Source organism: Callionymus lyra, chromosome 2 (genome assembly GCF_982586985.1).
Source record: "Callionymus lyra chromosome 2, fCalLyr1.hap1.1, whole genome shotgun sequence".
Classification (NCBI taxonomy): Eukaryota; Metazoa; Chordata; class Actinopteri; order Syngnathiformes; family Callionymidae; genus Callionymus; species Callionymus lyra.
Genome location: NC_141819.1, coordinates 44,051,199 through 44,067,294, shown reverse-complemented (window position 1 = coordinate 44,067,294; position 16,096 = coordinate 44,051,199). Strand labels below are relative to the sequence as shown.

Sequence of the window (16,096 nt, the reverse complement as noted above, 5' to 3'; positions counted from 1 at the left end):
TTAAGTGATATATATATATATATATATATATATATATATATATATATATATATATATATATATATCTACTTTATATTGTATAACTATCTAGCTTTGTTTTCTTTATTGCATTTATTAATAACACCACTAGATGGCAAAACAGCCAACCACAGCTTGGCTTCATGTAGGCCTCTGGAACATGTAAATGTAAGAAAGAGAGGACGGCTTGTGGTGTCCAAGTCCACTGCTGCCAGTCTGCTTATTTACTTTCACATTAAGCACTGCAGCTCTATCACACACACAGACAAGTGCTCAAGAAGCACACACACATTTCGTGAGGTGCCATCTGGGCCATCCGAATGATTCCATCCTGAACCATTTGGGTGGAATGATTAATTGCCCTTCTCTGTTTAAGCGCCTCCTTAGGAGCACGCTGCACAGCAATTTTCTGCAAGAGGAAAAACAAACAAAATATTCATTATTCTGGCTCTGGCTATCTCTTCTCTACTATTAAGGTGCACACGCACACACACACCTACACATGTGCATGCACACTACCAAACTCTTACTATGAAGGTTGGGGTGGCTGACTGGCTGCAAGAGAAAAGCTGCCTAGTATTTGAGGGTTGATCCCCAGTGAGATTTGAAAACTAACATTTTTGTCTGCCATGGATCTTTTCAAAACATCTACTGATATAGTGTGAACTGCTGTCCGACCTGTCCAAGGGGGATATTTAGAGATTCAAAAAAATGTCTGGTGTTTGAAGTTTTTGTGACCCAAAATCAGCCTGAACAGCTCCCATGATGCTTTGCCGCCCAGCTAATCAACCACAACTGTCAATTACTTCACTCTAATCTCTTATCATACATGAGCCTTAATAATAAACTTTCTTTAAGGGATGGGCTAACTAAACAATTGAATCCCATTTTGAAAAATCTGATTTTGCAAAATTGCTTCCACGCTGTCAAGATTTGATTTACAGCGGAAGAGGAGAGCATTGTTTCTGCGTTTTTGTGTTGGCTGTGATCTGCTGCAGTCAGTTGGGAATGCTACAATATGATTAAATATGCAGTATTATATGCAAAAAAAGAAATCTGTGAAACTGTGAGACCGAAGAAGATACAACTTTAGCTTTAATTTTATCAATTGCTCCTGGAATGTCACCCAAATGAGTTGTGGTTTGCCCCATTGATTATTGGCCCACTCTTCTGAGTAAACATTTAAATTCATACCGCTTACCCGCTGCAGCATATTTTCAAGGCAATAGAAAAGTTGTTGGTCTGGACAGAAACAAACGTTTGATTGTTGTAATCCTTTGTTTGTTTCTCTCTATTTTGCGCTGACTGCTCCTGTCTGGAGTCTCTACTGCATCTGTCAGCGTCTCATCTTGAAATATCCCAGGTCACGTGAACATCCAAATCCCTGCTGCCACATCTGTGTACAGTCTGCAGTGACTTTCATTCGTGTTGATGAATACCTGTGAGGGTGACAGTCTTCGTGTCCCTTCTGTTCAGCCTGGACCGCACCAACATTTTATCTCTTCCACTTCAACAAAGAATACATTTCCTAGGAGTCTTTGATGTGACCCCTCTCACTGGAACATGCCCCTTCATATCCAGCATCAGCTTCTAAAGCAGAACACTTCTTTCATCTGTGACCTTTGAGTTGTGTGTGACGCCACATACAGTATGACGTATAGCGATGTTCCAAAAGATTCATCCTATTAGTAACACAAGCTGAACTATTGGATGTGTTTACTCTCCCTGTTATTGTAAGTCCTCAGGAACCATGGACAGTGTAAAATTTGGACATCGCCAATTTGTTACCTCAGAACCACAGTTTTAAGGTCGATGAGCAGCCATCTTGAAAATACAGTACTGAAACCACAGTTAAAGCTACAGTGGCTAATATGCATTTACCTGTCATCCTGGTCAAGCCGTCCCTTATTATACAAATTCATGAAAAACAATGAATGGGAATATACAGTGTTCAATTTTACCATAACTCATCCTTTTCCTTAACATCTTGTCTGATCAACTGATAATAGTTTGGCGTAAAGAAGTATGATAAAGAAAGATACACTAATATCTTATATCAGATGAGACAGAAATGTTTCACTTTCTTGACACTGAGAACAAAAAAGTAGGCTAAATATTCATGTAAAATCACATTTTTTATTATGTAAAAAAGAACAAAAGAGATCACGATACAGTAGACTTTAAATCTTAATAGAATCTGACACAATCGTGGATGTTGGACACAAAAGGGGAGCGACAATAGTCCCTGTATAAACCTATCAGCACCATGAAAATAAATGTTAAGTTGTTCACTTAGTATAACACAACAATGTGCAACTCAAACAAAGTACAGTACCAGAACCATGGAAAAGTGGATCCACGTCAGATAAAAGGTGTTTTAAATATCCTACATTGTTTTCCTACAAGTTTTGACTGATAGCAAAAACCCTGGACAATAGCACCATTCAGCATCACACACCCACACACACACTGTCAAATAGTTATTTAAAGAAAGTCTGAACCTGATTGAAATAAATCATGTGATAATTAATAATAATAAAATAGTACAAATAATTAAGATTCCTGGAGTAGGCAGATTGATGCAGTATATTGTGTATCTGTTGTGAGTGTGTTTTTGGGATGTGTTTTAGTTAGATAGCTGACAATGTTTGGTTAATAACACTCAATGCTACACACATCATAGCCTTCCACACACTCCTACTGTGTGTTCAATCAATGAACAATATTTCAACAGAAACACAAAAACTAAAACTTTTTAAAACCCTATGTAACCTGAGCTTGAACCCAGCATGACACACTGGCGAGGTGTAATACTTTTAACGGATGAATCAATTTATTAATCCACTGCAATTCAATTTTTACAGTCACTTAGCTTGCTGCACCTGCAGGACAACACCACCCAACAATAAATAGGGCAGATTGCTTTTAAGGAAAGTAAACTTGAATCTGTGATAATACATTTGTTGATGACATGGTTCATTCACCCCTTAAACTGAGAGGTTCCATAACTTCTCAACAGCCTTGTTTTGACAGAGACTTCAGAGTAGCAAAACACCTCAACAGAGTCCAGATGAGCAATAAGATCAGAAATATCATGTGGATATGGTATGATTATGATATTTTTTCTCCCCCCTCCCCACAAAATTAAAACTCCTTTAACCATTTAAATTATTACATGTATTCATTTAAAAATACTCATGTTGTAATGAGTGATTCTCAGCACACAATTTCCCCATTGAACTTATTTGGGCCATAAATAATACTGACAGAACACAAACTAGACAAAGTCTACAGTGGAAAATCTTTACCCAAAAATAATACTGTCACAATATATCGTCATTACAATGGAACATGTTGAAGTTTAGAAAATATTTTAACAGCTAATATGATTTTGACATCCCAGAGACTCTGTTCGTGGAAGTTTGCACACCTTCGAATCTTTAATTTTAGGGACTGATTCAAAAGTACAGATTTGGCCCTGGTATAAAACCTTAAGTATAACCATCCCTGTCTATCCGGATTTCTGTTTGAAACATGAAGCAGCACGTCAAAAGCGCCCATTTCTGTATGCACATGTATGCACATCTTGAGCACTGTTCTCTCCACCTTTCATTTGTCGTGATCCAAGTGCTCACAGCCATTTGCAGTATTAATGAGTTAAAAGATGCCAATGCATTTCATGCTGCGTTCAAGCTCAATACATTTCACCCTAATTATCTTTGCTACATGAGCTATCCAAGGTTCTCTGCAGAACAGAGGATTCATGGGTCTCAGTCATACCATGGCTCCTTATATTGGTAATAGAAATTATATAAACCTATCTAATTTATTAACATCTATCATACAGTACAACAAAAGGAGATTAACAGGTGCATATTACATAGGAGGCGCATGATCATTAAAATCATCACCTGCTTGTGAACTTCAAATTCAAGCACCTATTTCTGAGCAATATTCCACCTGATCGGTTTCCTGTGGGTTTTTGGTGTACAGCAAGAGATGTGGTTCAAGTCTTAGAAGCTGAGCAGGTTGAACAAATTCCACAGTGACGTCTCATGGAGTCCATACAAAAGAAATTGCATCCTCAATAAGAAATACAAAATTAAACAATATCAATGAGGAACAAAGGAACTATGTGGAGGAGGAAGGTTCGTTTGGTCATTAGCTTTTGTGCAAAATCTTTTTGGCATAAAAGTCTCTACAGGTTTCGCAGCAGCGCTGATACCACCTCATGTCCTGACACAGGTTCTTCTCCCGGATCACATGGCAGTAGATGGTCCACTGGTCCCCCATGCACTTGTAGGTGAGAGCAGCTGCAGGCGGAGGGGAAGAAACATTTATCTTCAGAGAGAGTGACCATAAGAGACAAGATAGGCCATATATGAACTTTAAACAAGTATCACTGTGTTTTCCTTGAGAATCACCACAGTATGGATTAAATAGACACATATTTCCTGCTATGGCAATATTTCAAATTGAAACGTCTCATTTCAAGCTAAACTTTTTAAATTAATTTATTTGACCAATGAAATGTTGAAATCTACTAAATTTTTAAAATTACATATCTCCCAGTTTGTCACTTCATTTTTTAATTTATACCTTTTTTTTCACAGTTGAGAGGACTTACAGTTGACTCTTAGGACCTGTTTGTCATTGGGCTGACCCACACCATGTGACAGTGCCTCACCTAGCCGAGGGGATGTGATGGTGTTCACGTTGATTTTCTCATTGCAGGTTCCCTGGTGGCAGGCTCTGTATGTCGGTGGCCTTGGGGCAGTTGGGCAGTCGTTTCCGTGGCGACCCGTCACTTTGTGCATACACTGGACCACTCGGGACTGCAGACCCTTTCCACAAGATGCAGAGCACTGGAACACAACACACGAAAGCAGCCGTGCTCTTATATTTTAGCACAGTTGTATATACAAGGTGTATTTACAAAAAAAACACAAAAACAAAGAAAAAATACAGAGAATGTCCAAATTCTTGTTTTCTTTATCTCATTATTAATAATAGGGACAAATTACTTTTAATTTATCTGAGGATGGGCCGCTTAAAGGCCTTGACATTCCACTCCCTTTCTATGCGAAGTGAGATAAAGGTACCTTCACTGTGACATGGTTCTGAACCCGGGTCCTACCAGCTTGGCATGCGCAGAACAATAAGAGGATTTCTAAAAGGTTCCCAAGCCACTTCACCATTACCACGCAAGACCGATACAAAGACCTCATGACTCTGTAATCCCATGCTTCGATTTCTCCTGACTGGGGAGAGATGTACTCCTTCACCTGGGGAAGAATGTATCTTGAAATTCTATCCTTTTCCAACTTCATCGGAAATTCCACATTTTTAAAGAAGGTGATGCTGCATGAAAAGTCATTATTCAAATGTTCCTGAAATTTGATCCTGAACGTACCAGCATCTCTTTTGACCTACAGCCATGCTGATAATGATTGGAATATAACAGGAGTTTATAATAGAGTATAGTAGAGTTTTAAGTCATATGGAGCCCAAGTGGCTCTGTGGTCTAGTGGCCATCTGTCCATTGGTGAGCAGCACATTTTCCCAGGAGGTCACTGGTTCTGGATGCAGCTCAAATCTCTGGACATTATGTTTCTATGTGACCATCTGTCTCTTCTTGACCTACTGGCTTCAGCTTCTGGGAGTTTTATTTTTTGCCAGGGAGATCTGATGGTGCTCGACTCAAGGATTCCCTGATTTTTTCACTTTCTCACACTCACAACCACACACATGCACACACTTGTCTTCACTTAAAAAAAGAACTATTCTTAGTAGGTCTTACTTCTTTTTGTTTTGGCTCATGTATAGTGGTTTGGGAAAATTTCTGTAGCTTTCATTCAGCAGTTGTGCAATTGGCATCGCATCACTGAGGAGGCCCCCAACCAGATGGACCACAGATTCCCCATCGAAACACAAAACACTTTAGTTGGGGGGATCGTTTTCAACCAGCGAGTGATGGCCTTTATTTCCTAAATGACCTTAAACTCTACGACCATGTTCACCATCTTCAATTGGTACTTTTAAATAGTACTGACCACTGTAGTCCAAAAAAAAACGTAGTAAAAAAAATTCCAATACATATAATTGTAAAATTTGTAAAACAATGTGTAACCATTTGCAGATTACGTTTAGTCTTGTCTTTTGTCAGGATCTACCATCTGGGATCTACAAACTTGAAAACTGACTGGGAAATCCCTATGATTTAATTCACCTATGTTGTGTCAGCATTATTATTGATCCAAGTTAAAACTTCTGAGTAAGGAATTTTTAGGTGTTTCAGTGGAAGCTTAAAAAAGCAATCTCTATTTGTATTTTTACCTTGGACCAATCTCCAGTCTTCCACTCGTAACATTTAGAATAATCATCACACGGCTCCTCCTGACTGGGCTGGGACAGCGGGTCACAAAGACCCTGCGGGTTTGTGCAGGACACCGAGCGTCTCCGGACGCCCTGACCACAGTCTGAAGAACACTGAAGAGAACAACAAAATTTGTAAGTTGCAAGAGTGAATTAAAAAACAGGAGAAGGGGATCCTCAACATCATCACTGCCAGATTAATCCTTATGCCAGTTTTACAATTGCCACATATATTAAACATTTTTAGGTTTATTACTTATATACAGTATAATCCTAATTTATAAAGGGCTACAAACACAGGGTTTTTTATATTAATAAATGGATGAAGAAATACATTATAATTGAAGTTATAATTTACATATCAGTGAGTTATGTTTTATTAACATTTTTTTTTTCAAGCATAGCATACTGGGTTGATAAAGCTTCAAGATGAAGTGCCATTCTTTTAGAGGTCAGTTGGGGGTGCTCTGAGTTTTAAAATGTTGTGAAGTTTTAATAGAATAGCTAACAGAGCAAAAGATGACATGTGGTATGCTAATGATCCATTAAGCTCCATCAGACCATGACAAGTGACTACATTCTGCATGCATGTACCTAAAGCGCTGTTGCTGTTTGTCGCCAGGTCCTTCTTTGTAATTGGTTCAACAGGAACTTATCTACGTTGTATACCATCCCTATTATGTATATTCATGACTGTGATAGCTACTGTGTGTATATTACATGAAAACATGAGCACCGTCTGGATGCTCGACTGGTTGTTGATACTTATTGTTATTGTCATATTTACTGCATTAGCATAACCTGTGCGTGTATGTGTGTGTACCTTGGACCACTCTGACGCCTCCCACATGGTAAGACAAAGACGGCCCTCACAGTCCTGCACCACAGGTGGCCTTACTCCCTGGCAGTACCCGTCCCTGGTGTGTATGAGCGAGCCATTCTGTAGCTGGTACACACAGACCACGTCCCTCTTCTGTAGTCCCTTACCACACGTGACTGTGCAGGACCCCCAGTCCCCTATCACCCACCTACAGTACCAACAAGGAAATGCAGAATAATTCATCGTCATAAGTCATCACAAACAGCAGTTCCTGCTGAGGAAATGAAAAATGTAACAATCTTCATGAAGAAGTATGGAAGGGGAAGAACTAGACCTGATCCAGTTCCTTGTTCTAATACAATCATCAAGAGGTCATATGTCAGCAGCAGCCAACAGATTTTAGGAATACACTTTGTTCTGCAAGACCAGTAATAGAAGAATAGAGACCAGTAGGAGGCAGTAAAGCACCTGCTATTTGGTCAACTCCATTATACCAATATCTGTTTTAATGCTTGTTATAACACCAACTCTGATGTTTTGTTTTTGTGAGAGAAAGAGATGTTGAATGCAGTGTCTGTCTGTGTGAGTGTTCGTACCTGTACTGGCAGGGGTGAGAGTTGCACAGTCTGACTTGTGGCTGTGGCCGGTTCTCTGGATGACAGAAGCTGTTGTTGACTGACTCCATGCTTTTGTTGGCTATCCTCATACAAGACACCACTGTTCTCCTTTCTCCTGAACAAGCACATAAAACACACTTGATGAGAAGGTAGGACATTCACCAGCTGATGAAGAAAAAAAGACGAAAAGGTATACAACTATAGTACAAGATAAACATTCAAATCATGACTGGAAAGAATGGTCCATCGGATCTGAACCTGAATGGTGCTTTGTTATTGGACTTCTGTGCGCATCACAGACTGTCCATATTAAACACTATGTTCAAACCAGGGACATGCGCAATCCATCACACACTGTGTTTACACATGCAATTGACGAGCGCCAGTTCCTGTATCTCTGAATGTCGCCAATGGCTCACAGATACATTTATTTGCCTTGGTTTTCCACAGTCTGGCTTTAATCTTTAACCATTAAAGTTTAATGTTTGTAAGTGTCTTATTTAGTTTCGCTGATCGGAAATACAACCAGTGAAAAGGCAAAGCTGGAGGCACATGCTAATGAGCCTCCACAAACTAATTTACATCTCCATTGAGGCGGAGAGACTTTTGAAACTAAAGAAAATAAGCTGGACTTTTACAACAAAGTAACCAAGGTTTTTGTAGAGAGATAAGACTAAGAAAAATACAATAGAATATTTAAAAACTACATTTTTTTTGTGTTTGTGTAAATCTAGCCAATCACGGAAAGCCTGACGCAATATTAACCAATCAGAATCAACAAAAGATAGGTCTATCTGTCATTACAGCACCACTTGTCTAACGCCGTCGCTAAACTATACCGTAAATTCCCCAAACGCCATACAATAGGAGGAAATAAACGCTTGGCTTTCAAATTAAGAGCATTGAATTAGTTGCTAAATATGACCGGTTTAATATTTTGAATACATAACTTTAAATACATTGATAATTAAAACATAATATTTCAGCTATGACTCGTATGTCAATGTCAAAGATGAGGTTTATGAATCTATAAATCAATATTTATCCACAATCGATGACTGCCATAGATCTAGAGGATGTAGTCTAATATCCCGCACAATATCACAACAATTCAATCTAGACTTTTTGAGATATTATTCATTCAATCATATATATTTTAAACTTCATTTGTGTGTGAAGAATTCTGATGAGATATGAAATAACCAGTAGCCAATTGAATAAGTTACCCTTTTGAGTTTATATACTTAAATCTGACACTAAAGGAGACAGTGCCTCACCAACCATGAACAACATATGGGTGTCCAAATTTGCACTTGGCACCAGATGTTCCACGTCACCAGACTTGCGGCTACATGGGTATGACACAGGTTAAGAGTAACCACCAGCTGCTTGTGAGTTGGCTCCATTGGTGATAGAGGATGTTGGTCAAACACAAACATGTTGCGAGGGTCTGCTGAAAACATGTGGCAGAGTCTCCTGTCATAAAAAGTCTTAACTCCGGCATATTTTTTTTTTTTTAAATGTTCATTTGTCCATGAACATTTGAAACATGTACAGGAAGTCAGGAAAGTTGAGATTTGACATTAGTTTCCCTTTTTTTTAAATGGCAATCAACTGGACAATATTCTGAATAAGCTCCTGTAAAAGTATGGATACTGCCATTAATTTGTAAGATGTCTTCTTTTTAAATATTTAAACAATAAAGCACCAACAGTGTAACGACTTCAGCTTTTTAGAGGTTAATCTACTTCTGCCTAAGACAGGATACATGCAGGTATGGAGGTAGTTCCTGTCGTGAAAGCAGCAGAACAGTCAGCTCGTTGTTTATTGAAGCCAGGTCAGTTTCCTGTGATGTGTGTTGTGGATGCCAACGCATGCATCTGCTCAAGAGCTAGCACAAATAAATCAACTCTAATCCAAGGTTAAAAAGAGATAAGCTTAACAGCAGTAGGTCATCTCCTGCTGCTTGGGCCATACTAATCCAGAAGCACCTGACCTCACGGGAATGATGAAAGCACTTGAGCTGCACTTCAAAGTTCTTATGTTGTCTGAAATATTTTGTGTGCCGGACAGCAACATTACAAAAGCAGTAAGAGGATGAAAGAAGGAACTCAGTGGTGGGGCATCTCTTAATGAGGTTAGCTGTGTGTGTGCATGCGTGCATAGCCACCCACTTGTTCCCCCTGCTCTTCATTTCCTAGAATTATTTCCCCTTTAATAACACACTTTGACCACTTCATGTACATTTTGGGTAAGACTTGCCTTCAACAATTTGCAGATGGACCTTAAATCTTAAAAGGTTGTCTTAATCATTTCCCAGCTATTTCAGGTGAGAGGCGGAGGACAACCATTAATACACAAAACCGCATCTACAGACTATTTAGAGTATTCAACTAACCTTTGTACTTTTTTTTTCGGAAGGGAGGAAACTGGAGTACTCAGCGTAAGGCTGCTGGTAGTGGGCAACCTAATTACGATGGGCAAGCGGATGGATGGATGGATGGATGGATGGATGGATGGATGGATGGATGGATGGATGGATGGATGGATGGATGGATGGATGGATGGATGGATGGATGGATGGATGGATGGATGGATGGATGGATGGATGGATGGATGGATGGATGGATGGATGGATGGATGGATGGATGGATGGATGGATGGATGGATGGATGGATGGATGGATGGATGGATGGATGGATGGATCCAGCATTCAAGTTAAGTCAGAGCATGTAGTTTGCTAGTAGAAAAGCCTCAAGTAATATCATGCCCCAATGTTTGTTAGTTAAGATTTTTTTTTTAAACATTATGAGTGTTGTTTTTATGAAGGTCCATTATTCCTTTCAAGTTTTTCATACTCAGCTGTCACGTGAATGTTTATTTTTAGCATCTTTACCTCCTCCACACTGGACTGTGCAGTCCTGCCAGCTGCTGTGTGTCCAGATGTAGAGATGCTCTGCTTCCTTCTGTTCCTCACGATCTCGGTCCTGTGACACATTAAGAGTGACTGTGTACTCATAATGGATCCCGTAACTCTGGTCGTGAAAGAGCAGCACCTGCAAAACAAACAAAGACCTTTTAAGTAGTGATATGCAGTGTCTTACTTTAAAAGTGAATTTGAATTTTGTCGTGTTTGTGACTTGAAGACAAGTTATTATCGCATGTGCCTAAGCAATGTTTGAATTTCTGAAGACCAGCGAGATGTCAAAAGCAAAGATAAAAACTACCTTAATTTATCTTTGTATTAAGTGAAAACCGCACATTGTAAACAATTTAAAAGATAAATGTTAAGAAATTGATTGCAGTAAAGAAGTGAGCTTGGACAAACTGTCAAACACATCCAGACATGTTCAATGTTCACAGTTCAAAACTCATACCATCTCTGTGCCTTTGAAGCTCAGCGCAGACGGATAAATCTCGCCAGCATATAATTGGACTAAGCCCAACTATGACTAATAATTTCATAAACTGTTCAAGCAAGTGTTTCTGAGTTCATTAAGTGTGATACAAAAATCTAAAGGTGCATTTTAATCATTCACAGGTTTTACAGGAACACCATCAAAGATGCCCAGTGTTTAACAATTGTTTCCATCTGCACACACAGGGTCTTATTCATGAAAACACATTTTCGTGAGCAGCGTTAATTAAAGGATTTTTGCATTCATCAAGATTTCCGTAACTCCTTTGATAGAAAAATAAAGATATACCACATCTAGTTAAATCAAAAATAACAAAAATATGTAAATAATCGTCAGCTTTACTTCCTGACAGAGAAGTTCCCTCAATCATGAGAGCGATTTTCTGGTCAGCAGGGGATATTTTGGACTGTGAGATCACTCCTCCTGTGGCTAATGTGTTTCGTTGTGCGTGTTTATGTGTTTGATATTGAATATTAGCTCCGGAACCAGCCTAATGTTCATCCGCTTCATGCCCGAAGTTAGTTCACTGATCACGGCTGGATGAACTTCCAAGAGCCTCTTAGCTAACCTCTCTCTATGGAACAAACCACAAACATGGAGGGAAAAACAAATGTTTGATTGTATACGGAATTGTGTTCCTTTTCCCCTGTAACCTCTTGAGGATGTCTATTGTTTCATTTTAGATGATGTTGTTGTCAAGCTAGTACACCTGAAATAGTGCAAGTGCTTAAATATCTTTATTTTATTTTGCAAGATAAAATAAATATTTAGAACATTTTTATTTTTTAATGAGAAGGATATGAAAAGCAAATAAGTTGATCATCGCAGCAGCTTCACACTTGGCTGCAGACATGCTCGTGATCTAAGGAGACCCAGACTGAATGGAGTCAAATGACGTCCTGATCATTCAAACAACACTTTCTTCCTCGGATGCACAGAGAAATCAAGGAGACAAAGAGTCTCAAGTCCAATACGAGATATGTAGGATTAATGCTCAGCAATGCATCCACTCTAATAGTATACATTTGTCACATCAGCAGTTTTACTTTACAGTCTGTTTTTATTTTTTAAACATGCTGAGAACATACATAGTCTCATCCCTAACCTGTCTTCAGTTTCTATACCCTGCCAAGGTTTTCCAGGGAAGGAGATTGTGTGAGCGAGCTAGTGGTTATTTAAAAGATATAGACAATTACAGCTCTCCTTTATTTATCAAAAACATAGGAAAGAGTAATGAAACTTTTGTGATGATTTAAAAAAAGAAAAGAATTCACCTACCATCAGGTGTAAGGGGGATGTGGTGGGACCCTTGGCAGACATTTTCTCCCATAGTCCACGTCTCACGTAACGCACTGTCGTCCCCGCCAGCTGAAACTCTCCTGGCAGCTCAATTTTCCAATCACTGTTGATGGATCTCTTGCTAGTGTCTTTCATTGCTATAAAACGGAGTGAACATCATTTATCACATCATGACTAAAAGGACATTTAAATGTAAGTAAAGTAGCTAAGTAGCTAAAACTAAGTGGACACATCTGGGCACCAAATTAAATACCCACAGTGACGTCACTGACCAACCATCTGTGACAATGGTGATATAGAGGTAAGGAAACTTTGAAACTACTACTTTGGACTCTCCTGTACTATGAACTACACAACTTAATTAAACAATTTAAGGTAAGGTAAGGTAAAACTTTATTGATCCCTCAGGAGGTCTCCTTTGGGAAATTGTTTATTTCAACGACAATACAACATTACCAATTTACAAATCCATTTATGGATGTATTCTATTCATTCAGTTTTTCAAAAGTTGGGAGAAGTGGATGAAAGACTTATGTTCAACATCCTGACATCAATGCTGATATTAGTTATTACAGCAATTGTGATTCTCTCCTTGTTTTTTTTAAGAGGCATACTTTTAACAATATAGAAGATGTATACCATCACCATCATCAATTCACTAAGAAGTACATTTTCATTCAAGTCTTGAGATAAGTTTTTATTAGATCGAATTGAACTTGAAAAATAGTATCGAACATACTTGGTGGTCACTATTGCATCAGCCATTACGAAAGAGCATCAAAAGGTTTACCTAGAAAGCTATGTGAAGGTTTATTTTCCACAACTTTAATCCGCCTGGCTCCTGCTGGGATAACCAGCGCCTCAATGTAACCTGGCAGGAGACAAAAATACATGATGTGAAAACAGATCCGGGATACACGTATAGAGAATGGCTGGTGGCTTACAGAGATTATTCCTCCAGCACATACTCTCACTTTAGTCACACTGATAACTGATAGTGTGAATTAAAAAAAAAGGCTGCGAATGGAGGTCAAAGTTCTTAAATCAGTCAAAAGACTAAAAAGATGCTCTTTTTTTGAGACTTCTATCGCCCTTTAATATATTCTTTGTTTTGTCACTTATGTTTTTATTATCATCTTCTCTTTAACCAACCCCTTCAATCAGCTATTTAGTTACTTGTTTCAGTGAATAAAACTTTACGTGTTCATTGTGATGATCATACTTTTATTATGTTTTTTCATTTGAAAATGTTTCAAGGGCCTTTTATGGACCAATCACATGCTTGGCAAGACTTCATATTGTACAACCTCAATTAGCATTAACAGTAACTAACTTTAGCAACACATTTATTGTGTGTTGTGTCATCTAAATCACATTGGTAGCCCCAATTATAAATCTGGTGCAGCTATTTTTTATTCAAGTTAAAGTTTAAAGCCAACATCATAAGGAACAATAAACATATGCTTAATGTCAGTTTGATGTGTTGAACAAATAAAGATCAAAACTCCAACAAGAACTGACCTATTTTGTGTCCTGGACACAGCAAATCCTCCCTTTTAATTAGTGTCACCGTAAAAGTTGAACATATTACTTACCAGCTCATCCGCATGGCTGAAATACAACAATCCAACAAACAAAAATATGATACGTATCCATTGACACACTGCCAGAGTTACACAGAACAAACAAAAGTGCATCCAACACTTTGTTATTGGAGCCCAATGAATGAACCTTGAGTTAAATTCATGTGTGTATTTAACTCGTCACTTGGCTTTTTAAAGGATAACTAATGTGTTGATTTAAATTCTCTTAAATTGATCTTGGACCTCTATTGCACTCATCAGTATGCGTCTGTTAAATTTTCTTTTAATAAATATATTTACATGCGCGTAATTCCCACCCACTGAAAACACTTTTTTTAAAAAACCACACCCACTGCTGTGATTGGTCAGCATTAAGGGTTGTCACTGAATGTCATCAATCCTGGAAGTCTCCACCTCCAAGGGACTCATTGTTCAAACAAAGCAGGGTGGGATTATATTTCCAGGAATAACTTTATAAAGTAATATATATATATATATATATATATATATATATATATATATATATATATATATATATATATATATATATATATATATATACATATATATATATATATAATAGTAATAATGATGAGGGACCTACTGCATTTTGGAGAGGAAGACACACTTGAAACATGTGAGTTCGGAGAGTTTGGTTTTCCTGTTAGTTTTAAGTATACATTACTCATCTGTGCACAGGAAGACATAATGTAGGGAAACTGAAAGTGATCAAAAGAGGCTCTTATTGTATATTTGAATTATTTTTATAATGGTCTAGTGAATCTATTAGCATTTTGTTAATTCATTGTTGTTTGTGAGAAAGCATTATCCATTTGAGTTCAAATGACAAAATGTTGGAAGTCCACAGTAAAACTGAACATGTGCAGATCTTTCTGAGACCCATGACAACATATCTGCGATGACCAAACATAACTTCAAAAAAAGCCAACCAGCTGTTTTCCACGAACCCCGCCCTCCACCATCCTGTTCCACAGACCACATACACTTAGATGCAGACGTCTGTGGGCTCACCTGTGTTTACGGCATGTTCTACATCTAAAGAAGCAGAATCTAAAATACAGCCGCTCATACAGTAAATGTCAAAGCTGATGTTTTATTGCATACAGCTGCTTCCCATCTCTCAACAATTATCGTGGTGGAGAGACAACGGAGGAGGAAGCTACTATGAGAAGAAGAATGCATCTCTGGCATAGACGGGTCTGGCCAATAGCTGCTTATATAACTGTTTGTTAGCCTTTTCTGTCAGCTATATTACCCCAATAGAGCCCACAGATGACTGCTTCTGTGATCTACCTACAGTGAAACACTCCAGGCAGTGCAGGAAACACACACACGCACATGCATCTTACATGAGAAACACTTGGGGACAGCTCTGGGTTTAGTCATCACACAGGTAGACACTCTCTTACACTGCCTTGTGGTGACTGGAGGACAAGACAAGTGGAAGGGATGACACATCCACCATGGACAGGGCAGTCGAAAACATCCATTTCTACGATGCATTGGCAATGCAACTCCATATTCAGATGCAGCTACTGACGAGAATTGATTCTTTTTCAATTGATTTTGAACCCCTTTACCTTTTGTACTCGTGGGAAAAATAAATAAACCAATAAAGTAGTGAATTTTAGGTCAAATTTATATTCAAAGGTTAATAAAAACCTCCATCCTCATTCTTGTATTTGAACTTTAACCATATATTTTAATTACATCTGGTTTTAGGATCCTCCTTGGTGTTTTATGACACCAACTCCAATAATTGTCTTGTTTTTGGTGGTTTGATTTTCTTAATAATAAACGTGACCATGCCAGGTCATGCTTTGAATGAATAATCAACGAAATCATTATGATCCCAGCGAACTGAGCCTCCATCTTAGTAAAGCATATGTAACTTCCCATCATCAGGCCTGTCCAGAAGCATTTCATACAGACTAGTTTCACTAT

General features: G+C 38.4%; 1 protein-coding gene across 2 annotated transcripts in view; it reads right to left on the bottom strand.

Annotated features, from left to right (window-relative positions):
• Positions 1 to 3,997: 3,997 nt before the first annotated feature.
• The window catches only part of adamts17 (ADAM metallopeptidase with thrombospondin type 1 motif, 17), a 57,006-nt gene continuing 44,907 nt past the window's right edge, over positions 3,998 to 16,096 (bottom strand). The window contains exons 16-24 of one of the 2 annotated variants that reach the window (XM_087785419.1): positions 15,502 to 15,576; positions 13,339 to 13,419; positions 12,528 to 12,685; positions 10,727 to 10,886; positions 7,810 to 7,945; positions 7,217 to 7,421; positions 6,355 to 6,507; positions 4,706 to 4,883; positions 3,998 to 4,331 (exon numbers count right to left, since the gene is read on the bottom strand). In XM_087785419.1, coding sequence (XP_087641545.1) covers positions 4,180 to 4,331; positions 4,706 to 4,883; positions 6,355 to 6,507; positions 7,217 to 7,421; positions 7,810 to 7,945; positions 10,727 to 10,886; positions 12,528 to 12,685; positions 13,339 to 13,419; positions 15,502 to 15,576 — 1,298 coding nt within the window. In that variant the 3' untranslated portion in view covers positions 3,998 to 4,179. The remainder of the gene's footprint in view (positions 4,332 to 4,705; positions 4,884 to 6,354; positions 6,508 to 7,216; positions 7,422 to 7,809; positions 7,946 to 10,726; positions 10,887 to 12,527; positions 12,686 to 13,338; positions 13,420 to 15,501; positions 15,577 to 16,096) is intronic. The other variant, XM_087785420.1, reaches the window with a different exon arrangement.